General features: G+C 51.2%; 1 protein-coding gene and 1 long non-coding RNA gene across 3 annotated transcripts; one reads left to right on the top strand and one right to left on the bottom strand.

Moving 5' to 3' along the window:
- Positions 1 to 525: 525 nt before the first annotated feature.
- Positions 526 to 19934, bottom strand: ABO (ABO, alpha 1-3-N-acetylgalactosaminyltransferase and alpha 1-3-galactosyltransferase). 2 transcript variants are annotated; one of them, XM_033859042.2, is made up of 7 exons: positions 19831 to 19934; positions 7546 to 7618; positions 6724 to 6780; positions 6282 to 6329; positions 5700 to 5735; positions 3138 to 3266; positions 526 to 2603 (listed from the first exon to the last, which is right to left on the bottom strand). In XM_033859042.2, the coding sequence occupies exons 3-7, from the start codon at positions 6747 to 6749 to the stop codon at positions 1913 to 1915; spliced, it is 930 nt and encodes a 309-aa protein (XP_033714933.1). In that variant the 5' UTR covers positions 6750 to 6780; positions 7546 to 7618; positions 19831 to 19934; the 3' UTR covers positions 526 to 1912. The 2 variants fall into 2 exon arrangements, with proteins under 2 accessions (XP_033714933.1, XP_033714932.1); XM_033859041.2 differs by lacking the exon at positions 19831 to 19934 and adding an exon at positions 14879 to 15045.
- LOC117312718 (uncharacterized) lies at positions 13597 to 16893 on the top strand. The gene is made up of 3 exons (XR_004527196.2): positions 13597 to 13854; positions 15040 to 15141; positions 15760 to 16893. It is a non-coding gene; the product is annotated as an uncharacterized lncRNA (long non-coding RNA).
- Positions 19935 to 21881: the final 1947 nt, after the last annotated feature.

Genomic DNA, 21881 nt, shown 5'->3' with positions numbered 1-21881 from the left:
TGTGTGGTCGGCTCCCCTCCAACCGGCCTCTGCAGCCTGGTCCCTCCCGCAGTGCCCTGCCCTCTGTGGTTCACCCAGTGGTCGGCGTTGTCCTGAACGTGCCACAGGTCTGTGCTCTGCCCTCTGCCGGGACCACCCTTCTTTTCCTGCTCTTCGCAGCCGGCCGGTTCCTCCTCGGGTCACGTCTCCCTCGGCTCTCTCTCCAGTGGCGGAGGGCAGATGGGGGCGGGGCCGCGCTCACCTCCAAGGCCTCCTCACATGTCTACCTGTTGATGCTGGCCCTCGGCTGAGATACCTACCCGGGCCCCCCGACAGCCTGGGCTTCCTCCCAACTTGGCTGGGAGGTTCAAAGATCAGCCACAACTACTGAGCCTGTGCTCTACAACAAGAGAGACCGCGATAGTGAGAGGCCCGCACGTCGCGATGAAGAGTGGCCCCCTGCTTGCCACAACTAGAGAGAGCCCTCGCACAGAAGCGAAGACCCAACACAGCAAAAATTAATTAATTAAAAAAAAAAACATGCCAGGGAATCCTAAAGACCTTTTAATTGATAATAAAGAGAACTTTAAAAAAAAAAAAAAACCCAAAAAAACAGAAGGCTCCTTTGTGCAATTTCACAAGAGTTTAAAAGTTAGATGGAAATGCAACAGGCCGAGAGTAACCATGGTTTCTTGAGAAACCATGTGGGAGGACTTACCCAATCAGTTACGAAGATTTATTTATAAACTTAGAGTAACTAAGATGATGTGTTATTGTCATAAGGATAGACAGTCAGACCAATGGAACACAGACTAGAGAACCCCAAAATAAGCCTAGGCACACAGGGACACTTGATACTACGTGACCGATGATATTGCAAATCAGTAGGGGAAAGAACTTTTCAATAAGGTTTCGAACATTTTCAATAAATGGTGCTCAGATAATGGTTATCCAGAGGAAGGAAAGTTACATTAAAACCACACAGGGCTTCCCTGGTGGCGCCGTGGTTGAGAGTCCGCCTGCCGATGCAGGGGACACGGGTTCGTGCCCCGGTCCGGGAAGATCCCGCATGACGTGGAGCGGCTGGGCCCGTGAGCCATGGCCGCTGAGCCTGCACGTCCGGAGCCTGTGCTCCGCAACGGGAGAGGCCACAGCAGTGAGAGGCCCGCGTACCGCAAAAAAAAAACAACCAAAAATATGTAATAGACACCCACAAATCAATAAGAAAAAGACAAACAATCTGAAACAACAAGCTACCAACACAAGCAAAGCAAACCTAGGAAGTGCTCTCAGGCCGGGCCTCTCCTGCTGTCTCACAATATGGTAAAACAGGGAACTCCCTGGCGGTCCAGTGGTTAGGACTCTGCGCTTTCACTGTCGAGAGCCCAGGTTCAATCCCTGGTCAGGGAACTAAGATCCCACAAGCTGGGCTGCACAGCTAAAAAAAAAAAAAAAAAAAAAGAGTTCCTTAAATTTAAATGTGAACAGTTTTGAGAGTCCCTGGGCATCAGGCACTGAGGTGTGTACTTGGCCTCTGCCGTCAGGAGCTCACATCGTAATGGGCAAGGCCAATGGGTAATGTAGGCAGAATGGCAGACATAGCCAAAGAATACACTTAGTACTTTATGGAAATGCAGAGGGAAGAGCAATTCACTTCAACCGCAGGAAGAAGAGAGAACCAAAGACAGCTTCCTAACAGGTGACCTTGCAGAGACCTTGAAGGCTCAGTCACATTTAAAGAGAATGCAGGATTAGGAGGGAATGAAAACCCGGAGCTGGGTTTGTTTGATGAGTGATGGAAGACCCTCCAGAGGAGGAAACAAAGAGATGGCCTCATCCACGTCATCAAATCTTTGGCCGATCCCTTATCAAGACGGCAGAACCACTGACGTGCGCTACAGCCTGGTAACGTGGGCTCTTGGGAAGTGTGTTCTCATCGGTTCCGAATCTCTGCGTGGTTCTTGGGCACAGCCACGTATCGAAGTTTCCTGAGTAAAGGTGGTCTCTGCAGCATCTGCTCGTCCCACAGGTACTCGGGGGACAGCACCTTGCTGGGCTTGTGGTGCAGCAGGTACCTGTTCAGGTGGCTCTCATCGTGCCACACAGCCTCGATGCCGTTGGCCTGGTCGGCCATCATCGCCTGATGACAGGCCACGGTGAGCCGGTAAACCTCAGGGACTGACCCCCCAAAAAAGCCTCCCGCATAGTAAAAATCACCCTCATCTCTTGGAATGTAGGCCTGAGACAAGGGTCGGCGCTCATAGGTGAAGGACTGGCGATCACCTGCGTAGAAACCAGGATGGAGGGTCCCGAAGAGAGGTGCCAGGATCTCCACGCCCACGTGGTCGCTGAACTTCATGTCCACGTCCAAGCACACCAGGTAATGGACCTCGCGGAGGAAGCGCCGCTGGGAGAAGTTGCTGATCATCTCCATCCGGTGCATGGATATGTCCTGCCAGCGTTTGTAGTTTCGGACCTCGAGGACCACCACCTGCCTCCCTTCCTGGAGGGGGATCTGGGGCACAGCCGCCGGCTGGTCAGTGAAGACATAGTAGTTGACCTTGTGTCCCACCATGAAGTGCTTCTCGGCCGTCTCCAGGAAGAGCTTCAGGAAGACCACGTATCTAAAACCCCCAGGAAAGAGAGGGTGGGTGTTAACAGACTCACACAGCAGCAAAATAATAGACTTTTAGACAAAAACACTTTGTAAAACTTTAGCCACACCTTGAGGACATTATGCTAAGTGAATAAGCCAACCACAAAAAGTCAAGCACTATATGATTTTACTTGTATGAGGTAATAGATTGGGGTGATGGAGCACACATGTATGAGCTGTGGTGCGGTTAAGCCCCTGGCACAATGGCTGGCACGTGGAAGTGGTGAACGTCAGCTGCCCATCTCTGAGAGGTTGACGCAGTGACCTCTGGAACAGATGACTCTCAGGTGTGTGGCTGCTATCTTGAGCAGCGGTCTGCCCAGTGATGCCCTGAAGATCCCACCAAGTTCACCTACGCCCAAAGTCACACGTGACTCCACACCCCAACCCACCCCGTGAGCTGAGCACCTTGTCCTGGAAAAGAGAGACACCGAGAGAGGAGTGCCCCCCTGCAGCTCGGGCCGGTTTCCTGGTTTACCCCGGGCAAGCATCCTTCACTTACTTTTTGATGGCAAACACGGTCAGCCCAATGGTGATGTTTCTGAACTGCGCATCCAAGATGGCAGAGTCAAAGGTTCCATCCCAGATGATGGGTGCAAACCAGGGAGTCATGACCAGCACGTCCACTCTCCTGGGGAGATGAGTCACAGTGTGTGAGAGCAGGGCATGGGGATGTGGGCCACAGAGAAGGATTTGCCCAAAGTTGCACAGTCTGTGAGCCACAGAGCTAGGAGCAGACAGGACTCCAGACTCCCAACCCAGGGCTCTTGGCACCATAAGCTCAGCACCCAAGACTCAACACTCCCATCCCTTCACTGCCCTAACTTAGAGTATCTCCTGAGTACCAGCCATGTGCTGGATCCCATAGGACCCTCCCTCTATGAGGCCTTCCAACTCTGTTTCCAGGAGGAGAAGAGTCTCAACTGAGGGCAAAGCTCTAAGCCCTCTCCCAGCACATGGGTACTTTGCCATAAGAAGAAATATATATTTGCCACTACCTCCCCTCCCCTTACCTGACACAGAGCTAGTAAGACCCTTGGGATTTCGGGGGTCGTAGGAGACGTCTTTTATTCTAATGAGGTGACTCTGGGTGGGCTCGTGGGTAGTTCAGGACGGGGGCTGGTCACCAGAGAGACCAAGCCAGGATTAGAAACTTGGAACTTTCAGCCTCGTATCCCATCCTCCAGGGAAGGGAGAGTGGCTGGAGATCGAGTTAATACTGAATCATGCCGGCGTGAGGAAGCCTCCATAAAAGTCCCTGAACTGTGGGGTCCGGAGGGCTTCCGCGTTGGTGAGCACACAGAGGTGCTGGGAGGGAGATGCTCCTGGGGAGGGCATGGGAGCCTCACCCCTTCCCCACTCCTGGCCCTATTTACCTTTTCATCTAACTGTCCCTGACCTGCACCCTTTATAACAAGCCAAGAATCTAGTAAGTAAACTGTTTTCTTGAGTTCTGGGAGCATTCCAGCAAATCATCAAACCCAAGGAGCGGGTGGTGAGAAATGATTTAGAGCCCGTCGGTCGGAAGCACGGGTGACAACCTGGCCTTGTAACGGGTGTGTGAAGTAGGGGCCCTGAGGCTGAGCCCTCCCGCTGTGGGCGTCTGTGCTAACTGCAGGGAGTGTCAGAACCACTTGGTGGGGAAAACCCACATGCTTGCTGTGAGTAGAGAAATCGAGAGTTCTCTTTCAGGGATGAAGAAGAGTTTCAAGGCCCCGCCCCTCTCAGGGGCCCTGTGTTCTCTACCCCTTCTCCATCTTCCAGCGGCACAGACGCCTCTCACCTCCCCCCCTACTCTTATTTCCCAAGTGTTCATTCAGTCGTTCATCACACCACCAGGATCCACCAAAAACGCTCACGCCAACTTGTCCCTCCAGATCCGTGCTGGCCCTCAGAAACATATGTAACTAGAAATGGTCTAGGAGCCACAGAAAAGTAAAAGGAACCAGGTAAAATTACAGGTAATTTGATACAGCAATAGTTTTTTTAATGCAATATATCCAAAATATTATCATTTCAATAAGTAACTGGTATTTTTATTGAAGTATAGTTCATTTACAAAGTTGTGTTAGTCTCAAGTGTACAGCAAAGTGATTCAGTTACACATGTATGTATTCTTTTTCAGGTTCTTTTCCCATATAGGTTATTACAAGATATTGAGTAGAGTTCCCTGTGCTATATACACTGGGTCCTTGTTTACCTATTTTACGTATAGTAGTGTGTACATGTTAATCCCAAACTCCTAGTCCATTTTTCGAGTACTAAGTGTTTGAAGTCCACTGTGCACTTCACACCGACAGCACATCTCATTCTAGAGCAGTCCTGCTTCTAGTGTTCATGGCCACACGTGGCTGGCAGCTCTAGAAACTCAAGGAGGGGTGGGCGTAGGTTTCAGAAATGACAGCTAGCATTTTCAGCTCTCCTGGCAGGGATGTGGCATGACATGACAGAAACCACCCAGCCTGCGTCCCGATCTGCCCCTCACCAGCCGCAGGGCCTCAGGCAACTTCCTTCACTTCTCTGAGCCTCAGCTTCCCTGCTCATAAAATGAGGGCTGATCAAAGTGGTCTCTGGGAGACTTCCTGCCCCGAAGCTCTGGGGTCTAGTGCCTCAGAAAAGGGCCGCCGGCACTCTCTCTCTCTGGCAGTGGAAGCAGGAGGTACAGGCTAAGGAGGCTTGGATTTGGGGACAGGCGATTGCGTGTGGAGGTGAGTTTGGAACCACAGTTCCTCAAATATTTACACCCATGGAAAGACCTCAGGGATAACCCAGCCCAGACCCCTGCCATCCTTCCCCAAGAAGAAACAAAAGAAGGTTCTGTGCCTGGTATGGACCTCCACACAGCTCCTAATGACCAAGAATTAGAGGCATATTCCATCGCTCCTTCAACTTGTACCAAACCCATTAAAAACTAACCCAGCCTCCTATAGCACGGAAAGAAAGAAAAGGAAAAAGGTGAAAGAAAAGACTGAACCAGGGAGAGGAGCAAGTGAACAGAAAACAAGAGGTACGTGGTGGCAGGGAACCCACTGGCTGCAGCCGTGGCAGGAACTCGCCTACTTACGTGGGCTTGAGGAGCTGGGCCTTGGGGTAAAGCAACCTGCGGACAAGACGCACATGTGAGAAAAAGCATCATAGATGCCCGTGGCTGCAAGGGTCTTCCTCCCGGTTCAGCGTGCCATCCCTGCCAGGAGGTGGCACTCAGCCACAGGGACTTCCTTCCTCCCTTCCTTCCTTCACCCAGCTGTGCCTACCCGGCCCTGGGGAGGCCACGCACTTCCCCAGGGATAAACTGACGGGGCTGAGATACGAGGAGAGGAAAGGAGGATCTTCCCTAACTGTTCTATGATACTGCTGAGGTTAGAGACCCACCCATGTCTCTTTCTTCTCTCCTTGTGCACTGTAAGTCCTTCCTGTGGTCTAATTCATTACGACTAAGGTCTTCGTGTCCTGCTTTGTTCAGGGGTGGGAAGCCCAGGGCTGGCCCGCACCCACCCCGTCCACGCCGTCCCCCCTGACAAATCTCACAACTCAGGCTCTGTGGGGTGGGGGTGGGGGGGTGAGGGAGGAGTATGGAGGAGGGAGACACATGGTGACTTGCTTGGAACTAGGCACAGAAACAGCCCAAAGATGAGATCTCCGATACCTGGGTACTTCAGGTATCCTGCAGGTGTCCAGGTGACAGTCACCTTCACTGAGGGAGGAAAACAGAGTGCTTAGAGCTGGGGACAGGGTGCTGGGAGAAGCACTGCCGTGCCAGACCGGCCAGGACCCCCCGAGGGCCATCACGCCACAGCCCCTACTAAGGAAAGCTCCCCATGGCTGCAAAGCTTGGGCCGTGTGGCCAGGTGAGAGGGCCAGGGGCGGGAAGCAGGGCAAAGAAACCTCGGACACGCTGACCCTGTCTGGGAGTTTGGTGCTCAGCTCTGCCCAAAGGGATTCCACGCCCGATGGTGACAAAGCGGCCTGGGGAGAGCCCCGCTCTGGGACGAAGGACAGGAGCCGTGGCTGCCCAGGTTGGCCCTGGAATCCCAAAGGAAGCTCTGGCAATGCCCCCCTCACCCCTGGGAGCCCAGCTCCCACCCTACCTGGACTCCTTTTTCTCCAGCTGCATCTGCCGCAGAACCACTCTGTGTGTAAGCTGGCTGCAGAGAGGAAAGGTTCTCAGTCATTCCTTCAAAAGTAGCATCTTGCTAAGAAAGTGCTCCCTCAAGAGGAGAGGGGGCTAACCAGGCAAAGGCTAGGTTCGCATCCACTTCCACCAGCCCTGCCCTCCCTGCCAGCCCCGCCCCTCCCCAGCCCCGCCCCCTATGCCAGCTCCCCCCTCTCCCCAGCCCCGCCCCCTCCAGAGCCGCTACCTCTCCCCCAGTCCCGCCTTCCCGCACCAATCCTGACCCCCACCACCGAAGAAGCTTGGTGGCGCCTGTCCCCATCCTGAAGACCAAGCAAAGGTTCGCTCCTGGGCGAGGCTCAGGAATGCCAACGTTTGTGGGTGGAAGGAGGTGAAAGTTATTACTTAAATGGCAGACGCCCCTGTTGGCCCTGCAGGTGGTGGACCTCAGGGCTGCTGAGAGAGTAGTCCCGTCAGCTTAGCCCATTCATCCACCCTCTGTCCAGCAAGCATTTGCTGGGCCCCCAAGTGCTGAACAGAGGAGGGAGCTGGACCGGATTTGGTTCTGAGGTCCTGCATCTCAGCCCTGCCCCTGTCAAGTGTTGTGACATGAGGCAAGGAGTATCTGCAAGATGGGAATTACAGTGTCATTCACGGCTTCTCTGGGATCATTGTTACGGGGGAAAAAACCTAGCCGGTCTCATTCCGTTAACGTAAGTAAGTTGTAAGTAGGTTAAGTCACGTAAGTCATAAATCCCCACCTGCCGTAGGGTCCCAGGGCTGTTACCATCCTCCTTACCTATAGAAGCCCAGAAGTACAGCACAAAGCAGGATCGAGCACAGCGAGACCTTGGCGCTCTTTCTGCAGAATTCTGTGGAGAGGAAGCCTAGGTCACTTGGGGCTAGTTTACCTGGTCCCCAAATCACCTTGTTGAGACCAGAATTGGGCACTGGCCAGGAACGGCCTCCTGTCGGCTCCAGCCGGAAGCCCTCTCCCTCTTTTGTGCTCACAGGGAAGGTGGGTGATAACCTCTCCTGGAAGCATAATCCCTTTGAGCCTCGCCCTGCAGCCCCTGGGCACCTGTCTGGGTGCCCCTGCTTGTTGGCAGGCCCCCAGGGGGCCAGGACCACTCGCACGCTCCAAAGGAGCGGCTGAGATGGACTGTGGCCATGAATGGACCAGCAGGGAGGGTGACGAGACACAGAGGGCTGTGAGAGACAAAGCTCGCCGAGGGGATGCCAACCCCCATAAACACCCGAAGCCCTGATGCTGTAGGAGCTCACGCAGAGTTACACGCAGCAAAAACAGTAAGGCCTGGGAGACCACTGCAGGGATGCTACACTTCCAAGGAACACGCACGTTTGAAGGAAGCTGTATCATATGCGTTAGTAAAATCTTAGCTGAAGCCTGTGGGTTTAACAAGCTCCACCCTTGATAAAGAACCCCCCACCCCATAGCCACTGCACCGCTGGGTCTCGGAGGCCCAAGTCTGATGTCCCAGCAGCCAGAATCTCGTTGATCACAAATACGAGGGGCTCCCAAGTGTTGGACTAAGAAAACTATGTACATCTGGGTGCAGCCCAGAAACATTTACCAAAGAATTTCATTTGGTAAGGGTATATACCTAAGTTTCCTCTGACTGGGTATGAAAATGTGAAAACCCAGGGATGTATAAACTCAGGGGTGTATCCAAAAACATGTGCTTCTATCTATAATAGCCAAGATACGGAAGCAAACTAAATGTCCATCGACAGATGAATGGATAAAGAAGATGTGGTACATATATACAGTGGAGTATCACTCAGCCATAAAAGAATGAAATAATGCCATTTGCACCAACATGGATGGACCTGGAGATTATCATACTAAGTGAAGTAAGGCAAACAGAAAAAGACAAATATCACATGATATCACTTATATGTGGAATCTTAAAAAAAAATATACAAATGAACAGAAATAGACACACAAACAGACATAGGGGAAAGGAGTGGGAGAGGGATAAATTAGGAGTTTGGGATTAACATATACACACTACTACATATAAAATAGATTACTAACAAGGACTGACTGTATAGCACAGAGAACTATACTCAGTATTATATAATAACCTATAAGGGAAAAAAAAAAAGAATATATATATGTATAACCAAATCACTTTGTTGTATACCTGAAACTAACACAACACTGTAAATCGACTATATGTCAATAAAAACATAAAAATTAAAAACAAAACAAAACAAAAACATGCTTATACAAGTTTACAGTGAATTTGGTAACATTGTATCATTTTGTATAAACTCTATGTGTCCTATATTTTAAATGTTTAAGGGAATTTGATATGTCCAATTTGTGTTTGATTTAATAAATGGACAAGATTAAGTGCATAAGAAGTTTTTGTCATACTTGAGAGTCTGTTCTGTCCCATCGTGTGTGTCTGAGAGAGAATTACATCAATTAAGCTTATAGTCATATTTTAAAACAAATTAAGCTGGGTGGAAATAATCCAGATAAAAGCAAATATTTAATGGAGGATTCCATTTCTATATAATTCTAGAAAATGCAAATTAATCTATAGTGCTAGAAAACAGACCAGTGGTTGCCTGAGGATGGAGGTGGGTAGGTAAGCGTGGCAGGGAGGGATTGCAAATGAGCACAGGACTCTTTGGGGGTAATAATAGCTATATTAATTTTTGTGACTGTAGCGATGGTCTTGCAGGTGTATACATATCAAAAGTCACTAATTTCTGCACTTTAAATAAATGTGCAGTTTATTATATGTCCACTTTACCCCTATAAAGCTGCTTTAAAAAAAAAAGAAAGAAAAAGAAATGCATCCAGATTGGAGAGGAAAAAGCTGATCTGTCTTTGTCTCCATACTACATGTTCATCTATGTAGCAAATCTGATGGAATCTATAAAAAAGCTACTAGAACTAATAAGTGAGCTGGTGAGTTTAGCAAAACCACAGGATACAAGGTCAATATACAAAAATCAATTGTTATTTTCTATACTAACAACCAACAATCAGAAATGGAAATTAATAAAACAACCCATTCACAATAGTATAAAAAATATGAAATACTTTGTCAGAAAAGTCTGACCAAAAAATGTGCAAAACATGGGCAGGGAAAACTACAAAACATTGCTGAGAGACACTAAGGAAGTCTTTTAAAATGGTGAGAACTACCGTGATCATGGATCAGGAGACTTAATATTGTTAAGACGTCAAACCTCCCCAAATTAACTTATAGATTCAATATATTAATAATTCCAATCAAAATCCCAGCAAGGTTTTTGGAGAAATTGACTAACTGAATTCTAAAATCCATATGGGAATGCAAAGGACTTATAGCAGTCGAAATAACTTTGAAAAATATAAATAAATTCAAAGGACTACATAATTTTAAGTTCTGTCCTATTGGAAAGTTAGCATAATCAAGACCAGGTGAACTTCATTAAGATAAACCAATCAATGGAGCAGAATAGAGTCCAAGGGCTTCCCTGGTGGCGCAGTTGTTGAGAGTCCGCCTGCCGATGCAGGGGACACAGCTTCGAGCCCTGGCCCGGGAAGATCCCACATGCTGCGGAGCAGGTAAGCCTGTGCGCCACAACTACTGAGCCCACGTGCTACAACTACTGAAGCCCCCGCGCCTAGAGCCCGCGCTCCGCGACAAGAGATGCCACCACAATGAGAAGCTCGAGCACCGCAACGAAGAGTAGCCCCCGCTCGCCGCAGCTAGAGAAAGCCCACGCAGCAATGAAATTCAATCTCACGATAGGAAGAGCAGTGCAAATAAGGGTTGTACAAGTCTCCAGTTTTCACCCATTGGGTGAGCAACAGGGTGTTGGCTGTGCCATGGCAATAAGGCACCTGCAGGAGCAGGTGAACAGGAAGAAATAGCTGTGGTCAGGGCAGGGGTGCAGCAGAGAGTGATATCTGTACACTGCTCATACTCTTGTGACATCTCCACCTCCAGCTCCCCTCCCGGTTCTCACGAGCTTCCCTTTCCAGAAAATCTTGTAAAGGAAAGTCCTCTACACCCGAGCATTCCAAACCTTCTTCCGTCCTTTACACTCACTAGCCAGCCTTTCACCCTGACTGCCTCACTGAAACTTCCCTCGACAAAGGCTCCAGTGATCTCGGCAGCCTCAATCCAGTGTTCCCTTCCTTGTCTGAATTAACCTGTCAGCCACAGTGGAACTCTGCTCTCTTTGGTCTATTTCCCAGGCCACACCTGCCCAGCTGGCCTTTGCTCTTTCTCTTCCTGTAGCACAAATGTTGGAGACTCCAGGGGCAGTCCTGGGCTCCCTCCTGTACCCACACTCACCACCCAGGGGTTCCTACCTTGTACCAGAGCATTAAATATCATATTTACACTGCTGACCATCCAGTCATTTCTGCAGCCTTCACCCCTCTGTGGACATGTGGACTAGGAAACTGGACCATTCATGGCCATCCCCACTGAAGGCACATCATCAACATTATCATGGCCAAACAGGACTGTAGGTCCCCAAGGGGGACCAAGGGGGGCACTCCTCCTGTCTCATGATAGGGCATCACCATGCATCAAAAGCTCTAAGGCTGGGAATTCCCTGGTGGTCCAGTGGTTAAGACTTGGTGTTCTCACTGGTGGGGCCTGGGTTCGATCCCTGGTTGGGGAACTAAGATCCCGCAAGCAGTGCGGCATGGCCAAAAAAAAAAAAAAAAGGTCTCCAAGGCGTCTTTAATACTTCCTTTCCCTCCCACCCTGAATCCAATTCACTATCACACCGTGTCAGCTCCACCTTCAAAATGTATCCCTGGTGCATGTCGTGTGGAAAAAGCTACGGCAATTCTTCAAAAAACTAAGCATAGAATTCCCATATGATCCAGCAATTCCGCTCACGGGTGTATAACCAAAAGAGGTAAAAGCAGAGACTCAAAGAGATATTTGGACACCCGTGTTCACAGCAGTATTTATTCACAAGAGCCAAAAACACAATGTCCATCGATGGTTGGTGGATAAAGAAAATGTGTGGCATCCACACAATGGGATAGGAGTCAGCCTTGGACTTCCCTGGTGGCACAGTGGTTAAGAATCTGCCTGCCAATGCAGGGGACACGGGTTGGAGCCCTGGTCTGGAAAGATCCCACACGCTGTGGAGCAACTAAGCCCGTGCACCACAACTACCAAGCCTGTACTCTAGAGCACTCGAGCCACAACTACTGAGCCCATGCGCCACAACTACTGAAGCCCACATGCCTAGACCCTCTGCTCTGCAACAAGAGAAGCCACCCAATGAGAAGCCCAAAGAGTAGCCCCTGCTCGCCGCAACTAGAGAAAAGCCCGCACGCAGCAACAAAGACTAACGCAGCCAAAAATAAATAAATAAATAGCTAGCTAGCTAGCTAGATAAAGGAGTCAGCCTTAAAAAGGCTTGTCCTGAGCTGCAACACGGATGGACTTCAAGGACATTATGCCAGGTGAAGTAAGCCAGTCACAAAAGGACAAATCCTGTAGAATTCCGCTTGTCTGAGGGACCTAGAATAGTCAAGTCCTCAGGGACAGAAAGTAGATGGTGGGGAGTCGGGCTGGAGCGGCGGTGGAGGGGAGTTCAGGTTTCCATCTGGGGAGATGAAAGAGTTCTGGAGATGGATGGTGGTGATGGTGTACTTAATGCCACTGAAATGTACACTTAAAAATGGCTTAAATGATAAGTTTCTTGTTATATATTTTACCACAATAATTCTTAAAAAAAAAAAAAAGTGGGCAGACAAATGGGTTGGGCTTGCATGCTCATCTGCCGCCCCTGACGGGGTTCAGCGGCCTGAGCTAGCTGATGGAAGAATGGGCAGAAGTCGGCTCCTGTCCAGCAAAGCCGATTCCTGACCTCGGGGACCCCCTTTGTCTGCGTATCGGCATGCTGGACGGCTGGTGTTCGTAGCCCGCCTTCCCCGATCTACCCTGCCGGGTGCTGAGAGCTGGGCTATCATGGGCCAGCTCGACCATTTCTCTGCTTGTAAGTTTCCCCCAACATCCTGCGTGGTGTCCGCCTTGCCCAGTGGCACCGGGGACGTGTGTCCTGACACTTCTCCTGCCCCCTCTCTAGACGGTGTCTGGTACACAGTAGAAGCTCAATGCACAGATGTGGATGGAATCTTCTCCGCCCACACCTTGTGCAGCACAGCTGCTCGGTAGTTCAGGGCTGGGGACTGGTCTGGGTTCTGGCGCTTCCCAGCTGACTTTCTGAGCCCCCCACTCCTCACTCATTTCTGAAACAGAGCGGGCTGGCCTCCCAGCTGACTTTCTGAGCCCCCCACTCCTCACTCATCTCTGAAACAGAGCGGGCTGGCCCAGGTGAACCTGAAGTTCACAGTTTCTGTTGCAGAGTGCGAGGAGCTCTCCTCTGCTCCCGGACAAATGCAGGGCGTGTGGCTCTGGCCCAGGAAGTGAGCCCAGGAAGGGAGGGAGCAGCGAGGTGTGCTGGATGGACCAGACAGAGGAGGGGGAGTTAGGATGCTGGACGAGACCGTGGAAAACACCTGCTCTCCGAGGATCCAGAGAGACTGGAAACTGGACCGCCAGGCCCCAGGGGTGGTCTGGGTGACACCCGGGCAGGATGTCGAAAATGGTGCCAGGGAGGGCCATGGGATCTGGCTGGCTCTGGGCACTGGTAGCCCTTCCTACCACTCACCACCCTCACAAGGGCCTCTCTGCTTTGGTCATGAAGAGTACACTCTGAGAACACACGGCTTTAGGGAACGAGTACAAACATGAACCAGGAATACTGGTGCATGCCAGTCTGTTTGGGAACACGATTTCTTCCGGGAGCCCTGCCCGAGGCCCAGCCCCACCCAGGTCAGTCTGGCCGCTTCCCATCAGTGAAAGAGAATTTTTGCGTTAAATGTCACAGAAAGAGGTGGCCGTGTCCTCTGTTCTTCTCCTCCAGGGAGATGTGCACTCCTCCACGCACCCAGGGGCTCCCATTAGCAGGCGGGGGCCTGGGTCCTGCCCGCGCTGAGCCCTGACGCCCTGAAGGACGGCAGAAGTCCCATCCCCCTCCGCTGCCTCCTCGCAGGTGCTGGCATGCGCCCCCCACCCCAGCCGGTCCCTGTCCTTGGAGCCAGGTAGGAACAGAAGGAGTGAGGAACCGTGTTGGCGTTTGTGGCCTACCGGGACCCTCCCAGCTTCTCACCAGGGCCACCTCCTCCTGCTTGGGGTGCTGGGCGGATGAGGCACAGGAGCCTTCCTAGGTGTCTGGAAAGCCCAGAGCCCCCCGGTCCCTCCCCTACCCTTCTCCACTGGTCCAGTAAAGAGAGACTCCGGGGGCCGGTCGGGGGTTGGGTGGGTTCTAACAAGTAAGACCTGAGTGGTTGCCAGGCAGAGCCTCCAGCCCTCAACCCCGGAGGCACAGACCACCCTCTGGGGAGCTTAGTGCTGCTCTGCCCCTTCCTCGTCCTCCCTCTCTTGTCCCCTCCCCTCTGCCTTTCGACCCGCAGCCTCACAAGGAGACGCTGGGTCAGATCAGGGCTGGGTTCATGACGTCCAGGACCCAGCCTGGACGTAGGGAGGCTCTTGTCCCCTTGGCCCTTTCCTCCTTCCCTCCCTGCCTCTCTCTCCATCAACACCTCCACCTCCCCACAACCCCTGCCAGGTGCCCTGGGTTCCTACCTCCCACACAGGCACTGGCTGTGTCCAAGCTCCTGGGAGGAACTTGGACCAGGCAGTCTTTACAGCAGGAGGAAATCCTTCACTGACTGCCTTCTCTCTTCTCTGGGGCCCAGACAAGTAGAGGAAAGAGAAGGCCGGGGAGAGGGGGCAGGCAGAGGTGCTCCTACATGCAGGAGAGCCGGGCAGGAGCTTGGCATGTCAAATCAGGACAGCTCCACCGAGGGTCTGCCTTCCACCCTCCTCCACCCTGGCCACGTCCCATCCATCCTACTTCCCTGGAAGCCAGCAGCGTCCCTACCCAAGACCACCCCCAACACATGCAAGCGCAGCTCCCCAGACCTTCTCTGCTCCCGCTGTCCTCGCCAAGGCTGGCTCTGGACCTCTGGCTCTAGTGCAGCTGGGAAAGCTGGGCCAGACTGTCAGATGCCTAGAGCGGGGCCCACAGCTCCATTCCTGGAGCCCTTGGCCTTCCCCACTCACCTCTGGGGTCCATGGCTCCTGGGACCGACCGCAGGCCAGAAGCCTGGAGGCAGATATGGGGGGTGGCAGGCAGAGGTCAGCCCGCCAGAAGCTACACACAGCTCAGAGCTCAGGCTCCGAGCCAGGTTAACTGGAGAAGTAAAGTCCAGCTCCTTCCCCAGGGCCAACCCCACCTGTCCATTCTTTCGGGGAGGAGTCAGGGGTCAGGGAGGAGCCTCAGCAGATTTCCTGTTTGTCCAAATCTACCCAGCGCTGCCAGCCAGGTGAGTTCCACTACAAAACCAGACTTGTCGGCTGGATGCCCAAAGCCAGCTGCCCCCAACAGCCCCGGGGGCAGCATCTCGCCCCCACCTCAGATCACAGAGAGGCCCAGCTGGTGGCTTCCCTTGCTCTCAGGGCCAAGCCCTGCCCCTTGCTCTGCTCCTCAAGCCCAGAGGTGTGTGTGTGTGTGTGTGTGTGTGTGTGTGTGTGTGTGTGTGCGGGGATTTGACCCCTGCTCACCTCTCCAGCTAAGCTCGTCCTCGCTCCACACCCCACCTCTCCTAGGCCATCTCTCCATCCTGGGGACTGCTTTTCTCACAACACCTGGCATATCACCTGCCCAACGGCCAAATAGCCCAGAGGTCCTGGACACTCTCTGGGTCTCATCATTTTCTCTGGCGGAACGTTCCTGGTCCCGGAGAATTCCAACACACAGGGATAAAGAGGGGTGTCAATGAAATTCTCAGTAGAGGCTCTGCTCCTGGGAGGTTGTCACCTGTGTCTTTAGGGGAGGCCCATCTGGGGTGTGGGAACATCAGGCCCGTGGACCCCATCCGAGAATTCAACATGGCACAGCTCAGGGGGAGGAGGCAGCCCACTCTCTGCCCCTCTCCCCCCAGCCCATGCTTCCTGTGCAGGTTCCCCACTGGCAGAGGGACAGGGATGAGGGGACCAGGCTGGACAAGAAGAAGCCAGAGGCTCCGACCAGTGGCTCACGCCGTCATCCTGCAACCTGGATGCTCTCTTCTCCTCTCCAGCCGACAACCCTGGGTGCCAGCCACTGGGGATGGAAGAAGGGGTCCTACCACGAAGCATCCCAAGGGCATGTCCTAGCCTGTGCCAAGCTGGGAGTTGGGGGAGCAGAGCTGGGTCCACAGAGGCCCCTTGTCAGGGTCACATGGCAGCAGGAGAAGATGAATGAACTGTTACTCACTCAGCCATAAAAAAAAAAACAAAATAATGCCATTTGCAGCAACATGGATGGACCTAGAGATGGTCATACTAAGTGAAGTAAGTCAGGCAGAGAAAGATAAACATCATATGATCTGGCTTGTATGTGGAATCTAAAAAAATGATACAGGGGTTTCCCTGGTGGCACAGTGGTTGAGAGTTCACCTGCCGATGCAGGGGACACGGGTTCGTGCCCCGGTCCGGGAAGATCCCACATGCCGTGGAGCGGCTGGGTCCGTGAGCCACGGCCGCCGAGCCTGCGCGTCCGGAGCCTGTGCTCCGCAACGGGAGAGGCCACAACGGTGAGAGGCCCGCGTACCGCAAAAAGAAAGAAAAACAAAAAACAAACTGATACAAATGAACTTATTTACAAAACAGAAATAGACTCACAGACATAGAAAACAAATGTATGGTTACCAAAGGGGAAGGGGTGGCAGAGGGAAAAATGAGGAGTTTGAGATTAACATATAGACACTACTATATATAAAATAGATAAATAACAAGTTTCTACTGTATAGCACAGGGAAATATACTCAATATCTTGTAATAACCTATAATGGAAAAGAATCTAAAATATATATATAGGTATGTATATGTATAACTGAATCCTTGCTGTACACCTGAATTAACGCAACATTGTAAATCAACTATATTTCAATAAAAATTGTTTAAGAAGCTGAGTGAGAAATCAACGGTCACCCCTATCTCACACCATATACAAAAAAATTAACTCCATTTTGAGTTAATTTTTGTTAACCTAAATATAAGAGCTTAAACCATAAAACTCAGGGGAGGGACTGCCCTGGTGATGCAGTGGTTAAGAATCTGCCTGTCAGTGCAGGGGACACGGGTTTGAGCCCTGGTGCGGGAAGATCCCACATGCCGCGGAGCAAATAAGCCCATGCGCCACAACTACTGAGCCTGCGCTCTAGACCCCGCGAGCCACAGCTACTGAAGCCCACGTGCCTAGAGCCCGTGCTCCGCAACAAGAGAAGCCACCGCAATGAGAAGCCCGCGCACCGCAACGAAGAGTAGCCCCCCCTCGCTGCAACTAGAGAAAGCCCGTGCACAGCAGTGAAGACCCAATGCAGCCAAAGATAATAAATAAATAAATTAATTAATTAAATAAAACTCAGGGGAAACATAGAGGTTTTTTGACCTGGACTCTTAGATATGACTGCAAAAGCATACGCAACAAAAGGAAAAAAGGTAAGTTGGGCTTCATCTGAATTTTAAACTTTTGTGCATCAGAGGACACTGTCAAGAGAGTAAAAAGACCACCTACAGAATGGGGGGAAATATTTGTAAATCACATATCTAATAAGAGTCCAGCGTCCAGGGCTTCCCTGGTGGCGCAGTGTTTGGGGGTCCGCCTGCCGATGCAGGGGACGGGGGTTCGTGCCCTGGTCCGGAAGGGTCCCATGTGCCATGGAGCAGCTGGACCCGTGGGCCATGGTCGCTGGGCCTACTCATCCTGGGCCTGTGCTCCATGGTGGGAGAGGCCACAGCACTGAGAGGCCCCCGTACCGCAAAAAAAAAAAAAAAAAAAGAGTTCAGCGTCCAGAATATATAAAGAAGTCCCAGAACTCAACAAACAACACCCAATTTCAAAATGGACATTTCTTCAAAAAAATATATACACACATAGCCAATAAGCACATGAAAATACGCTCAACCCCACTAGCCATCGAGGATATACATACACATCAAAGCCACAGTGAGATAACACTTCACACCCACTGAAATTGCTATAATCCAAAAAATGGAAAATAACCAGTGTTGTGAGTATGTGGAAAAACTGGAACCCTCATACTTTGTTGGTGGGAATGTAAAATGGTGCATTTGCTGTGGAAAACAGTGTGACAGTTCCCCAAAAATGTAAACATAGAATTACCATATGACCCAGCAATTCCACTCCTAGGTATAGACCCAAAGGAATTGAAAACAGATACAAAAACAAGTACATGTACGCAGATGTTTATAGCAGCACTGTTCACAATAGCCAAAAGGTAGAAATAGCCCCAGTGTCCATCAACAGATGAGTGGATGGACACAATGTGGTCTATTCATACAACGGAGTGTTATTCAGCCATAAAAACGAATGAAGTACTGATACATGCCGCATCACGGATGAATCTCAGAAACAATGTGGTCAGTGAAAGAAAGGAGACACGAAGGCCACTGTGACATAATTCCACTTATATGAAGTATCGAGAACGGGGAAATCTGTAGAGATGAACACAGATCGGTGGTTGCGGCGGCGCTGGGGTGGGGTGGGGGGAGGGGGCAGGAGGGGGAGGAGGGAATGGGGAGTAACTGCTTACTGGGTACCGCACCTTTCTAGGGGGAGATGAAAATGTTCTGAAGCAAAATTCAGATGATGGCTGCATAACATTTTGAGTGGACTAGATGCTGCTGAATTGGATGCTTCAAAATGATTGACTTTGCGTTACGTGAATTTCCTCTTAATATGTTTTAAAAATCAGCTGTGTTGTATTTTCTACCACTGGCTCAGGATGAACAAGTAAAGGATATTTTCTTGTCGAGCAACCATGTCTCCCAGTTCCCGAGGTTGGGTTCTTCTTGCCAGGGGAAGCTTGGGCTTTGATGGGTCTGGGGATGAGACAGAGGGAGGGTCTCCAGCGCACGCCAAGCCTGGGGTGGCCGGCCATCTGCTGGGGGCACCTGCATGAGTACCTGTGGGGCTGGACACTGAGATCGAGGCCTGGGGAACAGAGCGGGGACCCCCGGAGGCCCGGCCTGAGGTCAGGGACAAGGACCACCACATGGCACTATGTGGCTGAAGGAACAATGGCCACCATGTGACCAAGAGAGGAAAGAATGGAGCACACTCATGGTAACGCCTCAAACTGGCCCCTAGGTTCCAGATGCTAGGCACACTGGTGGGGCAGAGCCTGATCCAACGTTAATTAAGGAAGAATATATATGACGTTGCCCAAGCCCAGCTGGCAAGGAGTCCATCCAGCTAGGTTACGACCATGTTACAGCTCTAGTTCTTTCCTCAAACTTTCTTCCGCCACTGCCTTACCAAAGGGGAAAAGAGGGTACCCCTCCGGTCTTCCCTGCCTCTGCCCCCAGCCTGCAGGGCCCCTGCCCCAGCGGCTCTGTGGCTGTGCTCCCCGATGTCCTGGCCATACCCTTGCCCGGTGCTGTTCTCGTCAGTCCAGTCTTCCCCAGCCCGTGTTCCGCCCACCCTTATCTCCTGATTTATCAGACATTTGCCAATGTGACAGAGGACTTTGAGCCCTGGCTCACGCTTGATCCCAGACACGCAGGACCATTCCCTCCTCAGCTGAGTAACAAGCGTTCGCCCCTCCCCGCCCCCCTCAGCCAACCAGCACCTGCGCCGCCAGGTCACTTTAGGAGGGAGAGCCCTTTGAACACACATGGTCCTCAGACAGAGTCCCCCGGCAAGACCCTCCCACCCCGCCGACCTTCCCTCCCCTGCGGCTGCGAGGCCCACCAAAGCAAACTCCCTGTGGCCCCCAGAACGCCTTCATCTCTCTCCCACCACCGCATCTGCCTCCATGCCCCTCACCTCCAGCTTGTTTTCCAGGCACCACTCCCCTGGGGGTCTTCCTGCCACCCCTGGCCTGCGTGCACTGGGCACTGCCCCACGGAGGCCCGGACCACACCGCTCAACGGTGCTTCGCGTCCCCTATAGAATGCGAGGCCCGCGGGCGGGGATGAGGTATTCTGCCATCGTGTCCCCAACAAACCTGTTGCATAAAGGTTCGTTTACTCAGTGGCTCTGGCTGGGGGCCTGTGCGTGGCAGGCCCCGTTGGAGGCATCGGGGAGACCCGGTGAAGAACGGAGGACAAGGTCCCCCTCCTGCCCTCTGTCCCCAGCACTGCAGCCGCCATCCAGCTCGGTGTCCTTGATCCCCTCCCCCCCCCATTAGCTGGCTGCCCCTCCCCAGATGTCCACATTCTCTGTCCCCACCCTGAGAAACAGCCAGCCGGACGGGTCACGTGGCTTCAGCATCAGCGCAGGCGTCCATCCTCAAGGGAGCCTCAAGGCCTGGTCACAGCCCCGCCCCTGTCCCGGCTCTTCCTCCCCCAGTTCCGTCATCTGTGTCACTCCTTTGGCGCCCAGGATGAGTCCCTTTCCTGGTGCACCCCGGGCTCTCCTCGACTCCCCGCTGCGCCCGCTCCACAAGCCGCCTGGAGCCTCCCCTCCCGCCGGTGACTCCAGGCCTCCTCTCCTGCTGCCCTCCCTCTTGCCTGCGTGGCCAAGCTCCCGGACAGCCCGTATGCCTGCAGTCCCCCCCTGCACCCAGTTATCTGTTTGATTTTTTTAAAATAAGGGAAGTGCTTGTAGCAGGTTCACAATGTTAATAAGAAGGAATCGATTCTGCTCCAAACCTTCTTGATCCCCAAGTCCCACCCCTAGAGACCACTTCCATGTTGTTCCTGATTTTTCTAGAACTTGCATCCCTATTTTAATAACTTGCACCTATATCGTTCTTTATGCATCTATTTATGGGTGTTTTTTCTTTCTTCCAGTTTTTCAGAGATATAATTGACGTACAGCACTGTACACGTTTAAGGTGTACAGCATAATGATTTGACTTACACACATCATGAAGTAATTATCACAATGAGTCTGGTGAACAGCTGTCATCTCATAGAGACACAAAATTAAAGAAGTAGAGAAAATATTTTCCTTGTGAGGAGAACTGTTAGGATTTACTCTTAACAACTTTTCAGATATAACATACAGCTGTGTTAATTATATTTATCGTGTTGTACATTACATCCCTAGTATTTATTTATCTTATAACTGGAAGTTTGTACCTTTTGACCACCTTCATCCAGTTCTCCCTTCCCCCACCCCCTGCCTCTGGTAACCTCCAATCTAATCTCTTTTTCTATGAGCTTGTTTGTTTTTGAAGTATAATTGACCTCCAACACTGTTAGTTCCTGTTAAGCAACATAGTGATTTGGTATTTCTATATATTTCAAAACGATCACCACAATAAGTTTAGTTACAGAGTGTCACCACACAAAGACATCCCATAGCTACTTACTACATTCCTCCCATATCTATACATACATGTATGATCATTTGAAGTTGCTGATCTCTTACGTTCAAATGCATTTTTACAACAGCCCTGCGTTTAAAAAACAATAATAAATTTTATTTATTTATTTATTTACGTGCAGGCTTCTCTTGTTGCCGAGCACGGGCTCTAGGCGTAGCCCTGCCTTTTTACTACACCCACCCCCCAGCATTTGGTTTTTGACTTTATATTTTACATCTTTACTTACTTTGGATATAGATGATTTTACTGCTTCCTACTAGCTTTGTATATGGTTGCTTTACTACCTTTAATGTATGTTTGCCTTTACCAATGAGCTCTAGTTGTGGCCCCTTCTTCGCTTAGAGAAGTTCCTTTAACACTTTTTTTTTTAACATCCTCATTGGAGTATGATTGCTTAACAATATGATTGCTTAACAATGGTGTGTTACTTTCTGCTTGTAAAGCTGGTTGGGTGGTGCTAAACTCTTTTAGCTTCTGTTTGTCTGTAAAGCCTTTGATCTCTCCATGAAATCTGAACGAAAGCCTTGCCAAGCAGAGTATTCTTGGCTGTAGGTTTTTCCCTTTCAAAATCGCTTTAAATATATCCTGCCACTCCCTTCCTGCCTGCAGAGTTTCTGCTGAAAAGTCAGCTGTTAGCCTAATGGGAGTTACCTTGTAGGTAACTTGTTGCTTTTCCGTTGCTGCTTTGAATATTCTCTTTAAGTTTTGCCATTTTAATTACAGTG

This window comes from Tursiops truncatus, chromosome 6 (genome assembly GCF_011762595.2).
Source record: "Tursiops truncatus isolate mTurTru1 chromosome 6, mTurTru1.mat.Y, whole genome shotgun sequence".
In the NCBI taxonomy this organism is placed as follows: Eukaryota; Metazoa; Chordata; class Mammalia; order Artiodactyla; family Delphinidae; genus Tursiops; species Tursiops truncatus.
This window is presented reverse-complemented; position numbering and strand designations above follow the sequence as displayed.